At 36.4% G+C, this 21,801-nt stretch overlaps 1 protein-coding gene across 6 annotated transcripts in view; it reads left to right on the top strand.

Moving 5' to 3' along the window:
* fam13a (family with sequence similarity 13 member A) overlaps positions 1-21,801 on the top strand; it is a 183,306-nt gene that overhangs the window by 99,652 nt on the left and 61,853 nt on the right. For 5 of the 6 annotated variants that reach the window (XM_062032615.1, XM_062032613.1, XM_062032616.1 and 2 more), the window contains 3 exons: positions 8,170-8,211; positions 14,027-14,197; positions 21,152-21,338. In XM_062032615.1, the coding sequence (XP_061888599.1) occupies positions 8,170-8,211; positions 14,027-14,197; positions 21,152-21,338 (400 nt within the window). The remainder of the gene's footprint in view (positions 1-8,169; positions 8,212-14,026; positions 14,198-21,151; positions 21,339-21,801) is intronic. The other variant, XM_062032614.1, reaches the window with a different exon arrangement.

The following is a 21,801-nucleotide window of genomic DNA, read 5'->3' as shown; positions in this document are numbered from 1 at the left end:
GTTTTGTTGTTTGAACAAGGTGATGTTCATGCACGCTTTATTTTGTGCACCAGTAAAAAAACATGATAACACTTTAGTATGGGGAACATATTCACCATTAATTAGTTGCTTATTAACATGCAAATTAGTAACATATTGGCTCCTAACTAGTCATTATTAAGTACTTATTAATGCCTTATTCGGCACGGCCTTATTATAACCCTAACCCTCTAACCCTGATCCTAACCCTAACCAAATAACTATAAATTAAGTCTTTATTACTTAGACAATGTTCTCTTAGTGTCCAAATAACTCTAAATTAAGTCTGTTACTTAGAATATGTTCCCCTAGTGTCCAAATAACTCTAAATTAAATATTTGTTACTTAGAATATGTTCCCCTAGTGTCCAAATAACTCTAAATTAAGTCTTTGTTACTTAGAATATGTTCCCCTAGTGTCCAAATAACTCTAAATTAATTATTTGTTACTTAGAATATGTTCCCCTAGTGTCCAAATAACTCTAAATTAAGTCTTTGTTACTTAGAATATGTTCCCCTAGTGTCCAAATAACTCTAAATTAAGTCTGTTACTTAGAATATGTTCCCCTAGTGTCCAAATAACTCTAAATTAAGTCTTTGTTACTTAGAATATGTTCGCCTAGTGTCCAAATAACTCTAAATTAAGTCTTTGTTACTTAGAATATGTTCCCCGAGTGTCCAAATAACTCTAAATTAAGTCTGTTACTTAGAATATGTTCCCCTAGTGTCCAAATAACTCTAAATTAATTCTTTGTTACTTAGAATATGTTACCCTAGTGTCCAAATAACTCTAAATTAAGTCTGTTACTTAGAATATGTTCCCCTAGTGTCCAAATAACTCTAAATTAAGTCTTTGTTACTTAGAATATATTCGCCTAGTGTCCAAATAACTCTAAATTAAGTCTTTGTTACTTAGAATATGTTCCTCCAGTGTCCAAATAACTGTAAATTAAGTCTTTGTTACTTAGAATATGTTCCCCTAGTGTCCAAATAACTCTAAATTAAGTCTTTGTTACTTAGAATATGTTCCCCGAGTGTCCAAATAACTCTAAATTAAGTCTTTGTTACTTAGAATATGTTCCCCTAGTGTCCAAATAACTCTGAATTAATTCTTTGTTACTTAGAATATGTTACCCTAGTGTCCAAATAACTCTAAATTAAGTCTTTGGTAGTTAGAATATGTTCCCCTAGTGTCCAAATAACTCTAAATTAAGTCTTTGTTACTTAGAATATGTTCCCCGAGTGTCCAAATAACTCTAAATTAAGTCTGTTACTTAGAATATGTTCCCCTAGTGTCCAAATAACTGTAAATTAAGTCTTTGTTACTTAGAATATGTTCCCCTAGTGTCCAAATAACTCTAAATTAAGTCTTTGTTACTTAGAATATGTTCCCCGAGTGTCCAAATAACTCTAAATTAAGTCTTTGTTACTTAGAATATGTTCCCCTAGTGTCCAAATAACTCTAAATTAATTCTTTGTTACTTAGAATATGTTACCCTAGTGTCCAAATAACTCTAAATTAAGTCTTTGTTACTTAGAATATGTTCCTCCAGTGTCCAAATAACTCTAAATGAAGTCTTTGTTACTTAGAATATGTTCCCCGAGTGTCCAAATAACTCTAAATTAAGTCTTTGTTACTTAGAATATGTTCCTCCAGTGTCCAAATAACTCTAAATTAAGTCTGTTACTTAGAATATGTTCCCCTAGTGTCCAAATAACTCTAAATTAAGTCTTTGTTACTTAGAATATGTTCCCCTAGTGTCCAAATAACTCTGAATTAATTCTTTGTTACTTAGAATATGTTACCCTAGTGTCCAAATAACTGTAAATTAAGTCTTTGTTACTTAGAATATGTTCCCCTAGTGTCCAAATAACTCTAAATTAAGTCTTTGTTACTTAGAATATGTTCCCCGAGTGTCCAAATAACTCTAAATTAAGTCTTTGTTACTTAGAATATGTTCCCCTAGTGTCCAAATAACTCTAAATTAATTCTTTGTTACTTAGAATATGTTACCCTAGTGTCCAAATAACTCTAAATTAAGTCTTTGTTACTTAGAATATGTTCCTCCAGTGTCCAAATAACTCTAAATGAAGTCTTTGTTACTTAGAATATGTTCCCCGAGTGTCCAAATAACTCTAAATTAAGTCTTTGTTACTTAGAATATGTTCCTCCAGTGTCCAAATAACTCTAAATTAAGTCTGTTACTTAGAATATGTTCCCCTAGTGTCCAAATAACTCTAAATTAAGTCTTTGTTACTTAGAATATGTTCCCCTAGTGTCCAAATAACTCTGAATTAATTCTTTGTTACTTAGAATATGTTACCCTAGTGTCCAAATAACTCTAAATTAAGTCTTTGGTAGTTAGAATATGTTCCCCTAGTGTCCAAATAACTCTAAATTAAGTCTTTGTTACTTAGAATATGTTCCCCTAGTGTCCAAATAACTCTAAATTAAGTCTGTTACTTAGAATATGTTCCCCTAGTGTCCAAATAACTCTAAATTAAGTCTTTGTTACTTAGAATATGTTCCCCATACTAAAGTGTTACCAAAAACATATAACTTTGTCTTGAATTTGAAAAAAACAACATTTTATTTTTCACTAAAGAAGGGTTGGGTGAATGCGCATATGAAACTGGTGGGGTTCGGTACCTCCAACAAGGTTAAGAACCACTGTTCTAGCCACTAGGCCACTGAGTAGGTCATGTGTTCATTCTTAGTTTTGATGCCTTCAGTGACAATCTACAATGTAAATAGTCATGAAAATAAACAAAAACGCATTGAATGAGAAGGTGTGTCCAAACTTTTGGCCTGTACTGTACTTGCATTCCTTTGGAGACACTGTCAAAGTGTTTAACTCGGGTCACTGAGGGTTCTGGCTGGTGTCCGATTGTGGTGTAACGTGGGATTACAACAGCGGATGGCCCGGCCTGGTGCACCCAATACCAGTCTGAACCAAACAACTATTACTCAACTTCCTCTTAGGCCTGATTGAATAGGCTTGAATGCCCTGAAATTCCAATGACCTGATGAGAACGTCCATAGACACGTTTAAAGAAATAGTTTTAAGTTTGATTAAAGATGAATCAACTTGTTGTGATGCATGACATGCTGCCTAGAATGCCCTATGCCTGTGTTTTAAGGCAGTGGTCCCCAACCTTTTTGTAGCTGCGGACCGGTCAACGCTTGAAAATTTGTCTCACGGACCGGTGTGTGGGGGGGTTATTTAATTATTTTTTTTAATTTTTTTTTTTTAAATAAATAAATACAATCATGTGTGCTTACGGACTGTATCCCTGCAGACTGTATTGATCTATATTGATATAGAATGTATATATTGTGTTTTTTATGTTGATTTCATTAAAAAAAAAAAAAACTTTTTTTTTTTTTAATAAAAAATTATTATTATTATTATTATTTTTTTTTTAATTTATTATTATTATTTTTTTAAATAAATAAATACAATCATGTGTGCTTACGGACTGTATCCCTGCAGACTGTATTGATCTATATTGATATAGAATGTATATATTGTGTTTTTTATGTTGATTTCATTAAAAAAAAAAAAACTTTTTTTTTTTTTAATAAAAAATTATTATTATTATTATTTATTTTTTTTAAATTTATTATTATTATTTTTTTAAATAAATAAATACAATCATGTGTGCTTACGGACTGTATCCCTGCAGACTGTATTGATCTATATTGATATAGAATGTATATATTGTGTTTTTATGTTGATTTCATTAAAAAAAAAAAAAAAAATTTTTTTTTTTTAATAAAAAATTATTATTATTATTATTATTAATTTATTTTATTTTATTTTTTTAAAATAAATAAATACAATCATGTGTGCTTACGGACTGTATCCCTGCAGACTGTATTGATCTATATTGATATAGAATGTATATATTGTGTTTTTTTATGTTGATTTCATTTAAAAAATAAAAATAAAAAAATAAAAATTATTTTTTTAATTCTTGTTTGGCCCGGTACCAATCGGTCCCGGGCCGCGGCCCGGTGGTTGGGCACCACTGTTTTAAGGCATTGACTGAATCTCGGCTCATTTTCAGCAATCAAAGTCAAAGGTTAAGCCAACACTCGTTAGCCATTAACCTGTTTGAACCTGCTGCAGTAAATGTCAGTTCCATATTTAGCTTGTGTTTGTTTCCCCGGTGTAGCCATTAGTCTGTAAATGACCAATGCAATAATAATACGTGACATTTTGTTCTCCTCTTGATACAGTTGTCACCTTAACAGCATGCCGTGGCTCCACTTTTAATCATCGTCCTTCATCAGCACTGTGCCGAGCTGTTGCTATGACTGTAAACATGAGTGTTTATGGAAGATTTGCACAGGTCACCCTACACATGTTCATGTAGGTCAGCGCCTCGCAACGTGTACTCGTGCCCCGCATCCTTTGGAGAACCTTTCATTTCCCACACATCGTAATACAAATATTGTATCATCCTTAGAAAAATGACAATGATTAGTTGCTAGGCCTAGCTCGAAACCTATCTTGCTCAGATATCAAACATGTGTGCTCTGTATCAAATGTTGTGGTGATATGGCTAAAAAACACCGAAGGGCATTGAGCTGTGTGAGAATTTTTAAGTAAATTCGACATATGTAATTAAAAATATATATATATGAAAAGGTGAGGACCTAAACGAGACCCCAGTGCAGGGGTCGGCAACCCAAAATGTTGAAAGAGCCATTTTGGTCCAAAAAAAAAAAAAAAAAAAAATCGGTTTGGAGCCGCAAAAAATTAAAAGCCTTCTATAAGTGATATGATGAAGTCAACACATGATGTACGTGTCTGTATTAGTTATATTAGCCTACTATCAAAATGGCTTTAAAAGTCTTATATAAGTGTTATAATGAAGACATCACATGATTTAAGTGTCTATATTAGCTATATTAGCCTACTTTTATTTTTACAACATTGGAAAACATTAGTAACCCTTCTCAGAGGGTGAGGTAACTCCTCTAAATGACTGTCTTGGAATGGCCAAAGGTATAGATGTGTGTGTCCAAGTTAAAGGAAATGGCGGGCTGTCTTCTTCTAATGAATTTATTAGAATCTATGCAAGCTGGGTACCGTTTGCTGTGGTCTGGATCAACATTGCACACAAACAACTGTCAGAAATGCAGCCAATATTACATACAGATAATACGTCATGAGAAATGCAGATAAAAATTAAATACACAGAGGACATAGGAAATTAAATGAGCTCAAATATACCTACAAGTGAGGCATAATGATGCAATATGTACATAAAGCCAGCCTAAATAGCATGTTAGCATCGATTAGCTTGCAGTCACGCAGTGACCAAAATATGCTTGATAAACACTCCACACAAGTCAATAACATCAACAAAGCTCACCTTTGTACATTCACGCACAGTATAAAACATTTGGTGGACAAAATGAGACAAAGAAGAAGTGGCATAAAAAATGTATTTCTCCGGCATGTTGAAGAAAGTTATACATGTAAACAAACATAATAAAGAAGGAAAAAAACATATATAAGTCGCATTTTTGGGGGAAATGTATTTGATAAAAGCCAACACCAAGAACAGACATTTGAAAGGCAATTTAAAATGTCTAAAGAATAGTGAACAACAGGCTGAATAAGTGTACGTTATATGAGGCATAAATAACCAACTGGTATGTTAACGTAACATATTATGGTAAGAGTCATTCAAATAACTATAACATATAGAACATGCTATACGTTTACCAAACAATCTGTCACTCCTAATCGCTAAATCCCATGAAATCTTATACGTCTAGTCTCTTACGTGAATGAGCTAAATAATAGTATTTGATATTTTACGCTGATGTGTTCATAATTTCACACATAAGTCGCTCCTGAGTATAAGTCGCACCCCCGGCCAAACTATGAAAAAAACTGCGACTTGTAGTCCGAAAAATACGGTAAGTTTCTTACAAGTATCATCCCTGCAGGACAAGGAATAGCTAAACATGCTTCATTACACAATGTAAACAAACGCCATCTACACCTGACATTCACTGTAATGATACCAAGTACAGGAGCGTATCTTTCGATACTACTATGATTACATCAATATTTTAGCATCACAATATGTTTTCGTTGTTTTTCAAATGTATATTATGTTTATAAATGTAGGCAATATGTCCCTGGACACATGAGGACTGAAATTATGACCATTGTATGATCCTGTAACTACCGTATTTTTTAGTATAAGTCGCTCCGGAATATAAATCGCACCGGCCGAAAATGCATAATAAAGAAGGAAAAAAACATATATAAGTCGCACTGGAGTATAAGTCGCATTTTTGGGGGAAATGTATTTGATAAAAGCCAACACCAAGAATAGACATTTGAAAGGCAATTTAAAATGTCTAAAGAATAGTGAACAACAGGCTGAATAAGTGTACGTTATAGGAGGCATAAATAACCAACTGGTATGTTAACGTAACATATTATGGTAAGAGTCATTCAAATAACTATAACATATAGAACATGCTATACGTTTACCAAACAATCTGTCACTCCTAATCGCTAAATCCCATGAAATCTTATACGTCTAGTCTCTTACGTCAATGAGCTAAATACTATTCTTTGATATTTTACGCTAATGTGTTAATAATTTCACACATACTGTAAATCGCTCCTGAGTATAAGTCACACCCCCAGCCAAACTATGAAAAAAACTGTGACTTAAAGTCCGTAAAATACGGTACTTGGTATCGGATCGATACCCAAATTTGTAGTATCATTCAAAACTAATGTAAAGCATCCAAACAGAAGAATAAGTGATTATATTACATTTTAACAGAAGTGTAGATAGAACATGTTAAAAGAGAAAGTAAGCAGATATTAACAGTAAATGAACAAGTAGATTAATCATTCATTTTCTACCACTTGTCCTTAATAATTTTGGCAAAATAATAGGTGTATAAATGACACAATATGTTACTGCATACGTCAGCAGACTAATTAGGAGTCTTTGTCTGTTTACTTACGAATAAAAGACAAGTTGTCTAGTATGTTCAATCTTTTATTTAAGGACAAAATTGCAAAAGAAAACAGATGCTTAATGTGCCGTAAGATGTTTTGTTCAAATAAAGATAATAATGCCATTTATTGTGGTCCCTTTTATGTACATCTTGGTATCGGGACAACCCTATATTATAATGATATATTTCCTCAATAAAAAAAACATAACAAATAAATGCCAGCAGATACCAAAAGGCATCAATTGCATTTATTGTAATCAGCCCCTTAGAGTTAGAGTTAGAGTTAGAGTTTATTTGGAACATGCAAGCATACAACATGATACATCACAATTTCCAGTTTCTCTTTTCAACATGTTCGAAAAGGAGTAGGAAGAAGCAGAGCTTATTTAATCCTACCCCTTTTCTTTACATAACAGTTGCTAAAACTTTTGTACTCACTTCCTTTTCTCAATTTATTCACAATAAACTCCATATGTAATCACAATAAAAATAAATAAATAATAGTAAGAATTTAATAATAATAATTGGTGAAGAAAGTCATATTTCATATGATGAGATAAGTAAGATTACTTTAAGAATGAATGAATGGATGGATGAAATAAATTGAAAATGTTTGTCATGGTTCTTCTTCTTCTTTGTACTTTGTACTTAAGTCAGCCATCAGCAATAAAATTGTAAAAGGAGATTGCTGAATAGATGATGCGTCAATTTGTTTTTTCTGACCGTCCAAACTGTTGAAACAAACATACCGTAGGGCGGAGGATTGTGGTCAACTGGAGCACTGATCAACTGTCAGTTTGCGCGTCCTTCTGACACAAATAGCGCTGGCAAAACTGTGATGAGTGGTGATTAATCACTAAATATTCACACTGTATTTGCATCTTCTCCTTGGGCATTTTCATGATCAGCATATATTTTGCACATTATTGTAGACGCAAAATGGATTGCACATCTTATTCTGCTCACCTATTAGATGGAATCCACTTGACACAGGTTTAGTAGATGAGCTTTGCGTGTGTTATCAAGACTGCATGTACACGCAAACCTTTATTAAATCCGGCCCTAAGTGTTAGACGTTGCGCAATGGCCCGTTGTTACTGTTGACCTCTTTGTGTAGATGAACTCACCTCCTTTCCCTCCTTTCAGTCCTCTCTGCTCACCCGTGCTCCGCTCACCTGAAGTGGTAGAGTAAGTTGTGTCTCACTGCATTGTTGTATGTAAGGGTGTAACGGTACGTACCTCGGTTTAGAGGTCACGGTTCGGTTCATTTTCGGTACAGTAAGAAAACAACAAAATATACTTTTTCTGGTTATTTATTCATCAAAAATGTGTAAACAATGGCGTTATCCTTTTAACATTGCTTTGTTTTTGTTATCTTCTCTTCTTTATTTATTTGTAAAACTGTAGAAAGAGACACAAAATATATGTCAAATAAACACTACTAAGTAACTACATTTCTATAAATGTTTGCTGCATCACATGTATTCACACATACATAGGGATGATGTTTGATAAGGAATTATCTAGTTCGAGCCTATTATCGAATCCTCTTATCGAACCGATTCCTTATCGATTCTCTTATGGAGTCCAGATAGGTTGTTGTATATGGAAAAAAACACACAATATTTGGTTTAACAAAAGCTCACTTTTATTATATAATAAAAAAATAAAATCTAATAAATAAATATTGACTGTTACTCACCTAAAAAAATAAAATAAATAAATATTGACTGTTGTTACCCAAAGTATATTAAGTGGGATTTTTCAGAGAAACAAATATATACAGTAACACAAAAACAAGCTGTCTCTGTGATCACTATAGGTGTATAAATAATAATATAGTGTTAAATAAAATCAGTCCCTTGGGCACAAAACTGAAAATAATACAGCTCTCCAAAAAGTGCACTTCTGCTGCTATTGGAACATAACTGTTTGTTATGATGCTTTGACATTTTTGCACTTTATTTCTTTATTGAAAGAACATTCTATGAAGAGAAAAGTTGTTTGCAAATGTGGTTACAATGCTAATAAATGAAACGTTAAAGCTAAAAAAAGAAATACACTTTATTGAGTTAACATTATTTCTTTATGGGGGAACATTTTTATGAGCTAGATAATATAACAACTACACTACCCAGCATGCAACGGGAGTGACGAGCATGCGCGGTAGCCCCGAAAAGTGTTGCATGTTGCCACGCTGTGAAAGTAAACGTCAAGAAGTCAGCCAACACGCCTCGTCTGCATTATTTATAATTAGACAGACAACACATATACAGTGTGATTTTGTTTTGTTTACAAGGAAAGAAAGATAAAAGTTAAAAAAGGGAGATATGTTGTATATATATGTATGTGCTGCAGTGTTGTATATATATGTATGTGCTGCAGTGTTGTATATATATGTATGTGCTGCAGTGTTGTATATATATGTATGTGCTGCGGTTGCTTTAAGAACGTTGTGACAGCTGCCGTAAAGGAGGTGCGTTGCTAGCCTGGTTGCTATGTTTACGGTTGGTCGTAAAAGTGTTGGTCATGTGTTTTACCCTGCTCAAATCTCTCAGTAAAGTTATTCGATGGATTATAGCTTTTGTTTTGAACTTTATTACACCTTGGAGCGCTTTTTCCCGTCCATTGTTTTCCTGCTTTCGCTATCTGCGCCTAATGACTGAGCTACGTGACGTCATTTCTTGTGATGTCCCACGGAGCATTTCTGGTCGGGACGGGATTCGAATAAAGAATCAACTCTTTTCCTTTACTATAGTGGTCTCGATAACGTGTACCGGTTCTCAAAAAGGGATTCGAGTCAGAGGAATCGGTTCTTTTCTTATCAAACAACCGGGAAAACCGGTTTCGAGTATCATCCCTACACATACACACACAGCCCCATACAATAGCATGTAAACAGTGCTCATAAAGTTATGTAAATGTAGCCCATGTAACACTCGAAGCCACACGTAAATAAGATTTCCATATGGAATGGTTGCAAACACAGGATAATAAACATTATTTACTGAGGAGGAGAGACGCAAACATTGCACCCTCCCTTAGAGGAGTGAGCTAGCAGCAAAGAAGCTACATGCTAAGTAGCAACAAGCTAAAACAGGAGAACAAGCTATCGTCGCACAGTACTAATGGGTGAGGGCCGACATCCGGGCAACTGAGCTACATACGGGTTCTTCGAGCCATAGCAACCAGACTGGCGTTGAAAACAAACCGTTGCCATTACTCTTTAACCTGTCGACCTACGCTGGTTAAACCCGTCATTCTGCCTCCAAAATGCCGAAAAACGGTGTTGTTTTTGGTTGTGCTAACCACAACTGGAAACAGGGAAAACAAAGGTTTTATTTTGTTCTGCCAAAGCGTGATAAAAGCCCACAGAGACGAGACAAATGGCTTGCAGCTTTACACCGGGAAAACGAGGACGGTTCTCACTGGAGTCCCCCAAAGTCCCGGGTCGTGTGTTCGGATTACTTAGTTTCTGGTAAATATAAGGAACAAAAATCCACCTTCTTAACCACAACTTGGCTATACGTCTGTGCTAATGTTGTACTTGTTGAATTTGTACCTTATAAAGTTCGACAGCCGAAGTTGTTGTACAAAAATAACATGCGGTATATACTATATAGTCTATAGCCTAGCTAGCTATTTTCGAAAACCGGACAACGAGAGGATACCAAAGGCAGCGTTAAGATGGACACCACCGGGAAAACGTAAGCCAAAGAACACCTGGCGAAGAACAGTTGTACTTAAACAATACATGTAGCCCTCAAATCTCTCAATATTTTATACACTAACACTTGATCTTGTTGTTGATAACTTCCGCGTCTCTTTCTTAGTAGCGCGCAGGCTAAGCTAACTAGCAAGCTAAGCTAAGCCTGAGAAGCTTTAAAGTTCACTGAGACGAGTCTGACGCAAATAATACATTTTCGTTTTTTCACACGATGTGCAAATAAGTAAAAATGCATAAATGAAGGATTTAACGCCGACTTCCGAGCGACAACACTCGTTAAATGCTTTTTCTGTCAATGCTGTGTTCGCTGTGAGCTGCTTTGTTTTCAACGAATTCCCGGTTGCTAGGGGATTGGTAGGCGGAAGTGACGTAGGTCTGCCCTCACCCATAATAATAATATATTTTATTTGTAAAAAGCACTTTACATTGAGTAAACAACCTCAAAGTGCTACAGTGTATTAAAAAAAATAAAAATAAAATAAAATAAAAATAAAAACTACAACAGCCAAATAGCTAAAACTAGTATGCATATATCTAAAAAAAAAAAAAAAAAAAGGCTTTTTTAAAAAGAAGGGTTTTTAAGCATTTTTTAAAAGCATCCACAGTCTGTGGTGCCCTCAGGTGGTCAGGGAGAGCGTTCCACAGACTGGGAGCGGTGGAGCAGAAAGCCCGGTCTCCCATTGTTCGTAGCTTTGTCCTCGGAGGTTGGAGGAGGTTAGCCTGTTATTTCTACATTTACACGCGCACACAACGTCTTCATGTTACCGTAATTTCCGGACTATAAGCCGCACCTGACTATAAGCCGCACCAGCTAAATTTAGGGGAAAATACAGATTGCTCCATATATAAGCCGCACCCGACTATAAGCCGCAGGGTTTTGATGTGTAATTAGCGTAGTATATAGGGGTTCCTGCTACCACGGAGGGGATTGTCGGGACAGAGATGACTGTTTGGGAACGCAAAGCGTCCCATTTATTAACAATAAATCTTTCAATCATTCAATCAAACTTTCACATCTTTGACATGGCGAACAGCATTCGTGCAGAGTACAAATAATACAACGGTGCAAAGTAATACAAAGTGCTCGCCTGTACGTTATCAAAATAAGCAGCCTACCGGTATATGAAAAGTCAGTCTTTAATCATTGTGTCATCGTCTTCCTCCTGCGTACTAAAACCACCCAAATCCTCTTCGTCGGTGTCGGAGAAGAACAGGCCGTAAATAAGCCGCACCCTTGTATAAGCCGCAGGGACCAGAACGAGGGGAAAAAGTAGCGGCTTATAGTCCGGAAATTACGGTACTCATAAAACAGACACAGGACTTACAGACAATGTTTCCAAGGCACTTTGTGGGAAGAAACAACAACGTTGGAGCGCTGAAACACATAAATCCGTCTGGTGTGTAAACCAGTGAGCGTCTGACTGTCGCGCGGAGACTACCGGAAACTAGAGGAGGGAGCAACTCGCCTTCAAAATAAAGGTCCCTTCTCATTCCCTGATAATGTTACGTCACAGTGTGGAAACTCATTCGGTGCACCTCCGTTCCGAACCGAACCCCCCGTAGCGAAACGGTTCAATACAAATACCGTATTTTTCGGAGTATAAGTCGCTCCGGCCGAAAATGCATAATAAAGAAGGAAAAAAACATATATAAGTCGCACTGGAGTATAAGTCGCATTTTTGGGGGAAAAATACGTATTTGATAAAAGCCAACACCAAGAATAGACATTTGAAAGGTAATTTAAAATGTCTATATCAGGGGTCACCAACCTTTTTGAAACCAAGAGCTACTTCTTGGGTAGTGATTAATGCGAAGGGCTACCAGTTTGATACACACTTCAATAAATTGCCAGAAATAGCCAATTTGCTCAATTTACCTTTAACTCTATGTTATTATTAATAATTAATGATATTTACACTTAACTGAACGGTTTAAAAGAGGAGAAAACACGAAAAAAATTACAATTACATTTTGAAACATAGTTTATCTTCAATTTCGACTCTTTAAAATTCAAAATTCAACCGAAAAAAAAGAAGAGAAAAACTAGCTAATTCGAATCTTTTTGAAAAAATTTAAAAAATAATTTATGGAACATCATTAGTAATTTTTCCTGATTAAGATTAATTTTAGAATTTTGATGACATGTTTTAAATAGGTTAAAATCCAATCTGCACTTTGTTAGAATATATAACAAATTGGACCAAGCTATATTTCTAACAAAGACAAATCATTATTTCTTCTAGATTTTCCAGAATTTTTTTTTTAAAAGAAATTCAAAAGACTTTGAAATAAGATTTACATTTGATTCTACAGATTTTCTAGATTTTCCAGAATAATTTTTTTGAATTTTAATCATAATAAGTTTGAAGAAATATTTCACAAATATTCTTCGTCGAAAAAACAGAAGCTAAAATGAAGAATTACATTAAAATGTATTTATTATTCTTTACAATAAAAAAAATAAATTTACTTGAACATTGATTTAAATTGTCAGGAAAGAAAAGGAAGGAATTTAAAAGGTAAAAAGGTATATGTGTTTAAAAATCCTAAAATCATTTTTATGGTTGTATTTTTTTCTCTAAAATTGTCTTTCTGAAAGTTATAAGAAGCAAAGTAAAAAAAAAAATGAATTTATTTAAACAAGTGAAGAACAAGTCTTTAAAATATTTTCTTGGATTTCCAAATTCTATTTGAGTTTTGTCTCTCTTAAAATTAAAAAATGTCAGGCAAAGCGAGACCAGCTTGCTAGTAAATAAATACAATTAAAAAAAGAGAGGCAGCTCACTGGTAAGTGCTGCTATTTGAGCTATTTTTAGAACAGGCCAGCGGGCTACTCATCTGGTCCTTACGGGCTACCTGGTGCCCGCGGGCACCGCGTTGGAGACTCCTGGTCTAACGAATAGTGAACAACAGGCTGAATAAGTGTACGTTATATGAGGCATAAATAACCAACTGGTATGTTAACGTAACATATTATGGTAAGAGTCATTCAAATAACTATAACATATAGAACATGCTATACGTTTACCAAACTATCTGTCACTCCTAATCGCTAAATCCCATGAAATCTTATACGTCTAGTCTCTTACGTGAATGAGATAAATAATTTTATTGGATATTTTACGCTAATGTGTTCATAATTTCACACATAAGTCGCTCCTGAGTATAAGCCGCACCCCCGGCCAAACGTACCGTTACACCCTTAGTTGTATGAGCACGTTCCTCATGTTTTCATCCCAATTCTAAGCATGGTGATATGATATTTATTCTATTCAGCATCCTGGACCGGACCATACGTTCCACGGTGGAGCAGCACCTCTTCGACGTCGACGCTGGCCAGTCGACCCGGAGGCGGCCATCTCCCAAGGATTCCCTGACCGCCAGACAGCGGCGGCGTCATCGTAGAGAGCAGCAAGAGGACGGCTCAAGTCCCAGGGAAAGAAGCAGGTACAGCGGAACCTCCATTTACACACCCCTCCATTTGCAAACTTTTAATATGCCTCTGTGTGCGAACCATGTCTATGTGCACAAACGCTTCATTCTTTCATTCTGGCAGCCGTTTCCTTTTAATTGTGATGAAAACAAACTTTTTGGAAAAAAGATACCGAAGCGGATTTAAGCCATGTTTAACCCCGTTTATCCAGGGTAAATCCCACCTAACCTTATCAGTGTCGACTAGGGGTGTAACGGTACATGTATTTGTATTGAACCGTTTCGGTACGGGGGTTCCGGTTCGGTCCGGAGGTGTACCAAATGAGTTTCCACACGGACATATTAAGTAGCGTAATGCACGTTGTGTAAACAATGCACACAGAGGCACAACACACGGCATGCTAGCAGCTAACGGGCTAGGATAGACTGACCATACGTCCTCTTTTCACCGGACATGTCCTCTTTTGCGGAGCTGTCAGGGCGGAGTTTCTTAAATGCCTCAAATGTCCGGCATTTGGAGTTAGGGTTGCGTGTATTTTCAATGTACGTTCAGGGTTAAGAAGGGGTTAAAAACAAAACAAATTGTGCGCGCAGCAGCATTGGTGAGGGAGGGGCAGAGACAGAGAGAGAGAGTGAGAGAGTTATGATAAACGCGCATGCGTCGCCAGGCTCTGCTTTTTATCCATAGATTTATCACATTTAATTTGTTATTATCTATAGCAGGGGTGTCAAAAGTGTGCCCCGGAGGCCATTTGCGGCCCACAGCTAATGTTTTAAAGGCCCACGGCACATTCTAAAAATACTATTAAAGTAAACAAAAACACATACTTGCCAACCTTGAGACCTCCAAATTCGGGAGATTTGGGGGTGCGGATTCGGGGTGGGCGGGGCCTGGGGGCGAGGTTAAGGGGGAGGAGTATATTCATAACTAAAATTCACTTAAATTCAAGTATTTCTTATACATATATATATATATATATATATATATATATATATATATATATATATATATAGATGTATATATATAGATGTATATATGTGTATGTATATATATATAAATAATATAAATACTTGACTTTCAGTGAATTCTAGCTATATATAAATATTTATTTTATTATATATATATATATATATAAATATAAATAAAATAAATACTTGAATTTCAGTGTTCATTTATTTACACATATACACACATAACACTCCTCTCTACTCATTGTTGTATTTGAAAGTGCAATGCTTTGCAGCCAGTAGCACAGCCTTTGAAGGAGCGTAGGTACGGGCAGTGTAATATTCTGGGTTGGAGGGGGCATGCCTGCAAAAAGTCAGTGTTCAAAACAAGAAAAAAAAATACAAAAATGAGGGGTATTTTATTTGAACTAAGCAAAATTATCTGCCAATAGAACAAGAAAATTTGGCTTGTCAAGACTTTCCAAAACAAGTAAAATTAGCTAACCTCAATGAACCCAAAAGTTACGTCTCTTTACTTCATACTTCAGAACCGACTCCCACACTTGCCGTCAGGGTGCGCAATACAACGTAAACCGTTGGCCAACCAAAAAGTAACTTTTTGGTTGGTTGGACCCCGACTTAAACAATTTGAAAAACTTATTGGGGTGTTACCATTTAGTGGTCAATTGTACGGGATATGTACTGTACTGTGCAACCTACTAATAAAAGTCTCAATCAATCAATCAATCAGTATTGCGCACCCTGACGGCAAGTGTGGGAGTCGGTTCTGAAGTATGAAGTAAAGAGCGGACGTGACGAGAGGCTGTCCTCACTCAGGTCCGCACGGACCTGAAGGGGGCGTGCCTGCAAAAAGTCAGTGTTCAAAAACAAGGAAAAAAAATACAAAAATGAGGGGTATTTTATTTGAACTAAGCAAAATTATCTGCCAATAGAACAAGAAAATTTGGCTTGTCAAGACTTTCCAAAACTAGTAAAATTAGCTAACCTCAATGAACCCAAAAATAGCTTAAAATAAGTATATTCTCACTAATAACAACTGCACTTTTCTTGGTAGAAAAAAAAAAGAGACCTTCTTGCTCAATATGTTGAAAAATATTCTTAAATGAAGTAAATGCTAGTGCCATTATCTTGACATAATGATATGCACTTGGCATTACATTTCTTGAAACCAGCAAACTTATACTAAAAACTAGTTTATTGTTCTTAATGGAAAGGCAACAAGGCAAGCGCTTGTTACTCTCGGGGTCTCCTAGCCGCTCAGGCAAATCATATGGTCTAAAAATGCATTTTTCCATCGACAACATGACGTCATCGCGCCAAGTGCGTGCTCTTTCAGTCAATTAGTGCGCATATATACAGCCCGGCCCCCGGACACATTTTTTTAAATTGTAATTTTAAAGAATTTATCTGAATGTGCATGAACTATTTCTGTTCAAAATTGTTAGAAATGTCAAAAGGTTTCAGTTTACTGTACTGTGCCAACTGTACTACTATATGAGTACCTATTTTCTATTGTTTCATTGAAAATAAAACAGCAAAGTCCATTTGGCTGTCATCTGTTTTAATTATGAGACACAATTGTCTCTTTCATGCATGAAGTAAGAAATGATTACTTTAAAAAAGTAGTTTTATACTTGTGAGTAGGGGGGCCGATAAATGCGTTAAAATGTAATATCGGAAATTATCGGTATCGGTTTTTTTATTATCTGTATTGGTTTTTTGGGGGGTTTTTTTTGTTGTTTTTTTATTAAATCAACATAAAAAACAAAAGATACACTTACAATTAGTGCACCAACCCAAAAAACCTCCCTCCCCCCATTTCTTTCTGTTATCAATATTCTGCTTCCTACATTATATATCAATATATATCAATACAGTCTGCAAGGGATACAGTCCGTAAGCACACATGATTGTGCGTGCTGCTGCTCCACTAATAGTACTAACCTTTAACACTTAATTTTACTCATTTTCATTCATTACTAGTTTCTATGTAACTGTTTTTATATTGTTGTACTTTCTTTTTTATTCAAGAAAATGTTTTTAATTTAGTTATCTTATTTTATATATATTTTTTAAATGTACCTTATCTTCACCATACCTGGTTGTCCAAATTAGGCATAATAATGTGTTAATTCCACGACTATATCGGTTCATATCGGTATCGGTTGATATCGGTATCGGTAATTAAAGAGTTGGACAATATCGGAATATCGGATATCGGCAAAAAGCCATTATCGGACATCCCTACTTGTGAGTGTTGATGACACAGCTTTGCAACAGTTGATATTCTAGTTTCAAGCATGTTTTACTCAATATAGCTCATCAAATCTCAGCAACAAGCTGTAATATCTAACTGACATCATTTAGGAGCAAAACACTTAAAACAAGTAAAACACTCTAACATAAAATCTGCTTAGTGAGAAGAATTATCTTATCAGACAGAAAATAAGCAAATATTACCCTTATTTGAGATATTTCATCTTACTTAGATTGCAGTTTTTGCAGTATGGAAATCGGGAGAAATTTGGGAGAATGGTTGTCCCGGGAGATTTTCGGGAGAGGCACTGAAATTCGGGAGTCTCCCGGAAAATTCGGGAGGGTTGGCAAGTATGCAAAAACATAACAAAAGTGAAATAAAAAAGCTTAAAAGTTAAATGTAATTTAGAAAAAGTTGCAATGTCGACTAATAAAACAAAGCTGTTTTTTTTTTCTTTCAAACGGTCATTGCTCAAAACATAATATTGAATCAAAATCAATGTTATTATGAATTATTGACCTATCCAAGGCTCCAGGGCCGGCCCGTGGCATAGGCCGTATAGGCAAATGCTAAGGGCGCCGTCCATCAGGGGGCGCCACGCCAGTGCCACAAATGTTGGAGAAAAAAAAAAAAGAAAGAAAAAAGTTGGTACTATTGTTTCTAAATACCAAAAATAATCCCACGTTAATTAAAATGCAAAGTAAAGCCTATTTAATAGAAATATTATTTGTTACAACATTGCGCCCCCTCCCTTCCCTCCCTTCAACACAAGATGTCAAAACGGTCAAAACTGTCAGGTGCCCAGGGAAGAAAAAAGAGAAAAGAAGAGGAGAAACGAGAAAAAGACAGAGGTAGCAGGTAGGTAACGTTAGCCTACATGAAATTATTTGTCTGTTACAGAATGTGATAGTAACCTGGCTTTTTTAGCATTAAGCTAATGTTACATGATTCAGCAATTGCTAATCAATAAATAGCTAGTTCTGTTTTAACGTCGGGTTAATATTGTGGAGGGGGCTAAATTGTTATGGAAAATAATAATGTAACGTTAGGTAATTACAGTACTCCCACCTTACATTCCTCAGGGACATTTGTATTAGATCTTTTAAGCAGGTGTTTTTTGTTCACATTGTTATTGCCTTCTGGTTAGCTAATGTTTGCCCTGCAGGTAATAGTCACTTTTCCACCCCTTTATATATTAGGTATAGTTGTAAGCCTAGTTGTTAAAGTGCACATCATTAATGTTAATTAAGCAATATCACATGAGAGGGAATGCTGTTTTTTAATTTGAGCACTGCTGTGATTCGGTTAAAGATCATCATAACATAACATTCTCATATAATATGTTAATTTGCTTTCTTTAAGTAAAAAAAAAGGTCAAAGACAAAGCTATTCGGTTTCTTGTGAGTATATACACTTCACTGCCGATGTGAGGGGGGCGCCACCTAAAATCTTGCCTAGGGCGCCAGATTGGTTAGGGCCAGGCCTGCAAGGTTCCCATTACTTCACATCAAATATTCCACTAAGAAAAATATTTTTGGTGGAAGATTTTGCAAATTTGGTAAATAAATAACCCAAAAATGTATATTTTGTTGTTTTCTTACTGTACCGAAAATGAACCGAACCGTGACCTCTAAACCGAGGTACGTACCGAACCCAAATTTTTTTGTACCGTAACACCCCTAAATAATGCCAATGTGACATGGAAAAGACACGTCAAACACAATTGGACAGTCAATAACAAACAAGATGGCAGTTAGTGACCCACCAACACTCTACTGTCAGCTCGCTCCAGTGGGAAGTGAAAGCATTCCAGGTGAATTCATCCCGTCTACTGGGACGCAGGCCTGGCCCTAACCAATCTGGCGCCCTAGGCAAGACTTTAGGTGGCGCCCCCCCACATCGGCAGTGAAGTGTATATACTCACAAGAAACCGAATAGCTTTGTCTTTGACATTTTTTTTTACTTAAGGAAAGCAAATTAACAATCAGAATAGTTAACAAGATAAAAAAAAAATGAATAAATAAATGAATATAAAAAATGAATATATGAAATACAATATTTTTTACATACATAAACACAAAATAAAACGTGTCAACAAGTTGCATAAAATAAATGAAAAATACAATATAAATAAGGCACTGCACAAAACAAGATATCAAACCAGAATGACTTTAACAACTACCGTAATTTCCGGACTATAAGCCGCACCTGACTATAAGCCGCACCAGCTAAATTTAGGGGAAAATACAGATTGCTCCATATATAAGCCGCACCCGACTATAAGCCGCAGGGTTTTGATGTGTAATTAGCGTAGTATATAGGGGTTCCTGCTACCACGGAGGGGATTGTCGGGACAGAGATGACTGTTTGGGAACGCAAAGCGTCCCATTTATTAACTATAAATCTTTCAATCATTCAATCAAACTTTCACATCTTTGACATGGCGAACAGCATTCGTGCAGAGTACAAATAATACAACGGTGCAAAGTAATACAAAGTGCTCGCCTGTACGTTATCAAAATAAGCAGCCTACCGGTATATGAAAAGTCAGTCTTTAATCATTGTGTCATCGTCTTCCTCCTGCGTACTAAAACCACCAAAATCCTGAGTTTTTCCTTGCCCGTATGTGGGCTCTGTACCGAGGATGTCGTTGTGGCTTGTACAGCCCTTTGAGACACTTGTGATTTAGGGCTATATAAATAAACATTGATTGATTGATTGAATCCTCTTCGTCTGTGTCGGAGAAGAACAGGCCGTAAATAAGCCGCACCCTTGTATAAGCCGCAGGGACCAGAACGAGGGGGAAAAGTAGCGGCTTATAGTCCGGAAATTACGGTATATTACAAAAAAGGGGATCCAATAGAGTTCTCTATTTGTGCTTTTTATTATTGCATTAACTAGAATGACTTACAAATTACTGTACACCAGGGAGAAATGTAATTACCTAACGTTACATTATTATTTTCCATAACAATTTAGCCCCCTCCACAATATTAACCCGACGTTAAAACAGAACTAGCTATTTATTGATTAGCAATTGCCAAATCATGTAACATTAGCTTAAAGCCAGGTTACTATCACATTCTGTAACAGACAAATAATTTCATGTAGGTTAACGTTACCTCCCTGCTACCTCTGTCTTTTTCTCGTTTCTCCTCTTCTTTTCTCTTTTTTCTTCCCTGGGCACCTGACAGTTTTGGCCTTTTTGACATCTTGTGTAGTTTTTTGATGTGGTGACGTCCAAAAAGAGTCATGATACGGGCAGGGAGGGGGCGCGCCGTGCAGGGGGAGGGTGGGGCGTAATGTTGTAACAAATAATATTTCTATTAAATAGGCTTTACTTTGCATTTGAATTAACGTGGGATTATTTTTTGTATTTAGAAATAATAATACCAACTTTTTTTTTTTTTTTTTTTTTTTTCTCCAACATTTGCGGCACTGGCGCCACGCGCCCCCTGATGGACGGCGCCCTTAGCATTTGCCTATACGGCCTATGCCACGGGCCGGCCCTGCTGGGACGTGTGGTGAAGTCACAACAAGTGAAGTCACGGGCAGCAAGAAAGTAATCCTTGTTGACGGACACCTTGGTGAAGTCTGATTAGACCAGTGCACAAAATGTCAATACACACACGTGGACAGTAAATAGAATTAGCAGACAATGCTAAACAGCAGCGAGGCTGCTGGATGAGCTATAAGTAAAAGTGCGCTTTGACACTTCCATCCTTTCCTCTTCTTCCTCACAGAGCCGACACCAACAAGGAGAACATCCCGTCGTCAGGAGGCGGCAGGAGAAGCGCGGCGGGGGTGGATATAGGCGGCGGCGGCAGCGTTGGCGTGGACTCACAGAGCGATCTGTTGGTGCGAGTGCCCAAAGCCAGGAAGTGGAAACACAACCCAACGCTAGTGCAGCTCAACATAGACGCCCACAAAGTGAGTCTTCTGGCTTTGGTCTGTCGTCGTCTCTGATTGGGTGCTTTGTATTCTTCTTAGGCTAGTTACAGTTACTAGTTACTTTATTTCAAAAGTAACTCAGTTGCTCACACCAAAAAGTAATGCGTTACTGTGAAAAGTAACTATTTTGTTACTTATACACTACCGTTCAAAAGTTTGGGGTCACCCAAACAATTTAGTGGAATAGCCTTCATTTCTAAGAACAAGAATAGACTGTCGAGTTTCGGATGAAAGTTCTCTTTTTCGGGCCATTTTGAGCGTTTAATTGACCCCACAAATGTGATGCTCCAGAAACTCAATATGCTCAAAGGAAGGTCAGTTTTGTAGCTTCTGTAACGAGCTAAAGCAGGGGTCGGCAACCCGCGGCTCCTTGACCACTCTGATGCGGCTCAGCTACATACTTGCCGACCGCCCCCCGATTTTCCCAGGAGACTTATGGATA

The sequence above is a fragment of the Entelurus aequoreus genome, linkage group LG22 (assembly GCF_033978785.1).
Source record: "Entelurus aequoreus isolate RoL-2023_Sb linkage group LG22, RoL_Eaeq_v1.1, whole genome shotgun sequence".
Classification (NCBI taxonomy): Eukaryota; Metazoa; Chordata; class Actinopteri; order Syngnathiformes; family Syngnathidae; genus Entelurus; species Entelurus aequoreus.
The sequence above is the reverse complement of the archived record's forward strand: the minus strand, read 5'-3'. Positions and strand labels throughout refer to the sequence as shown.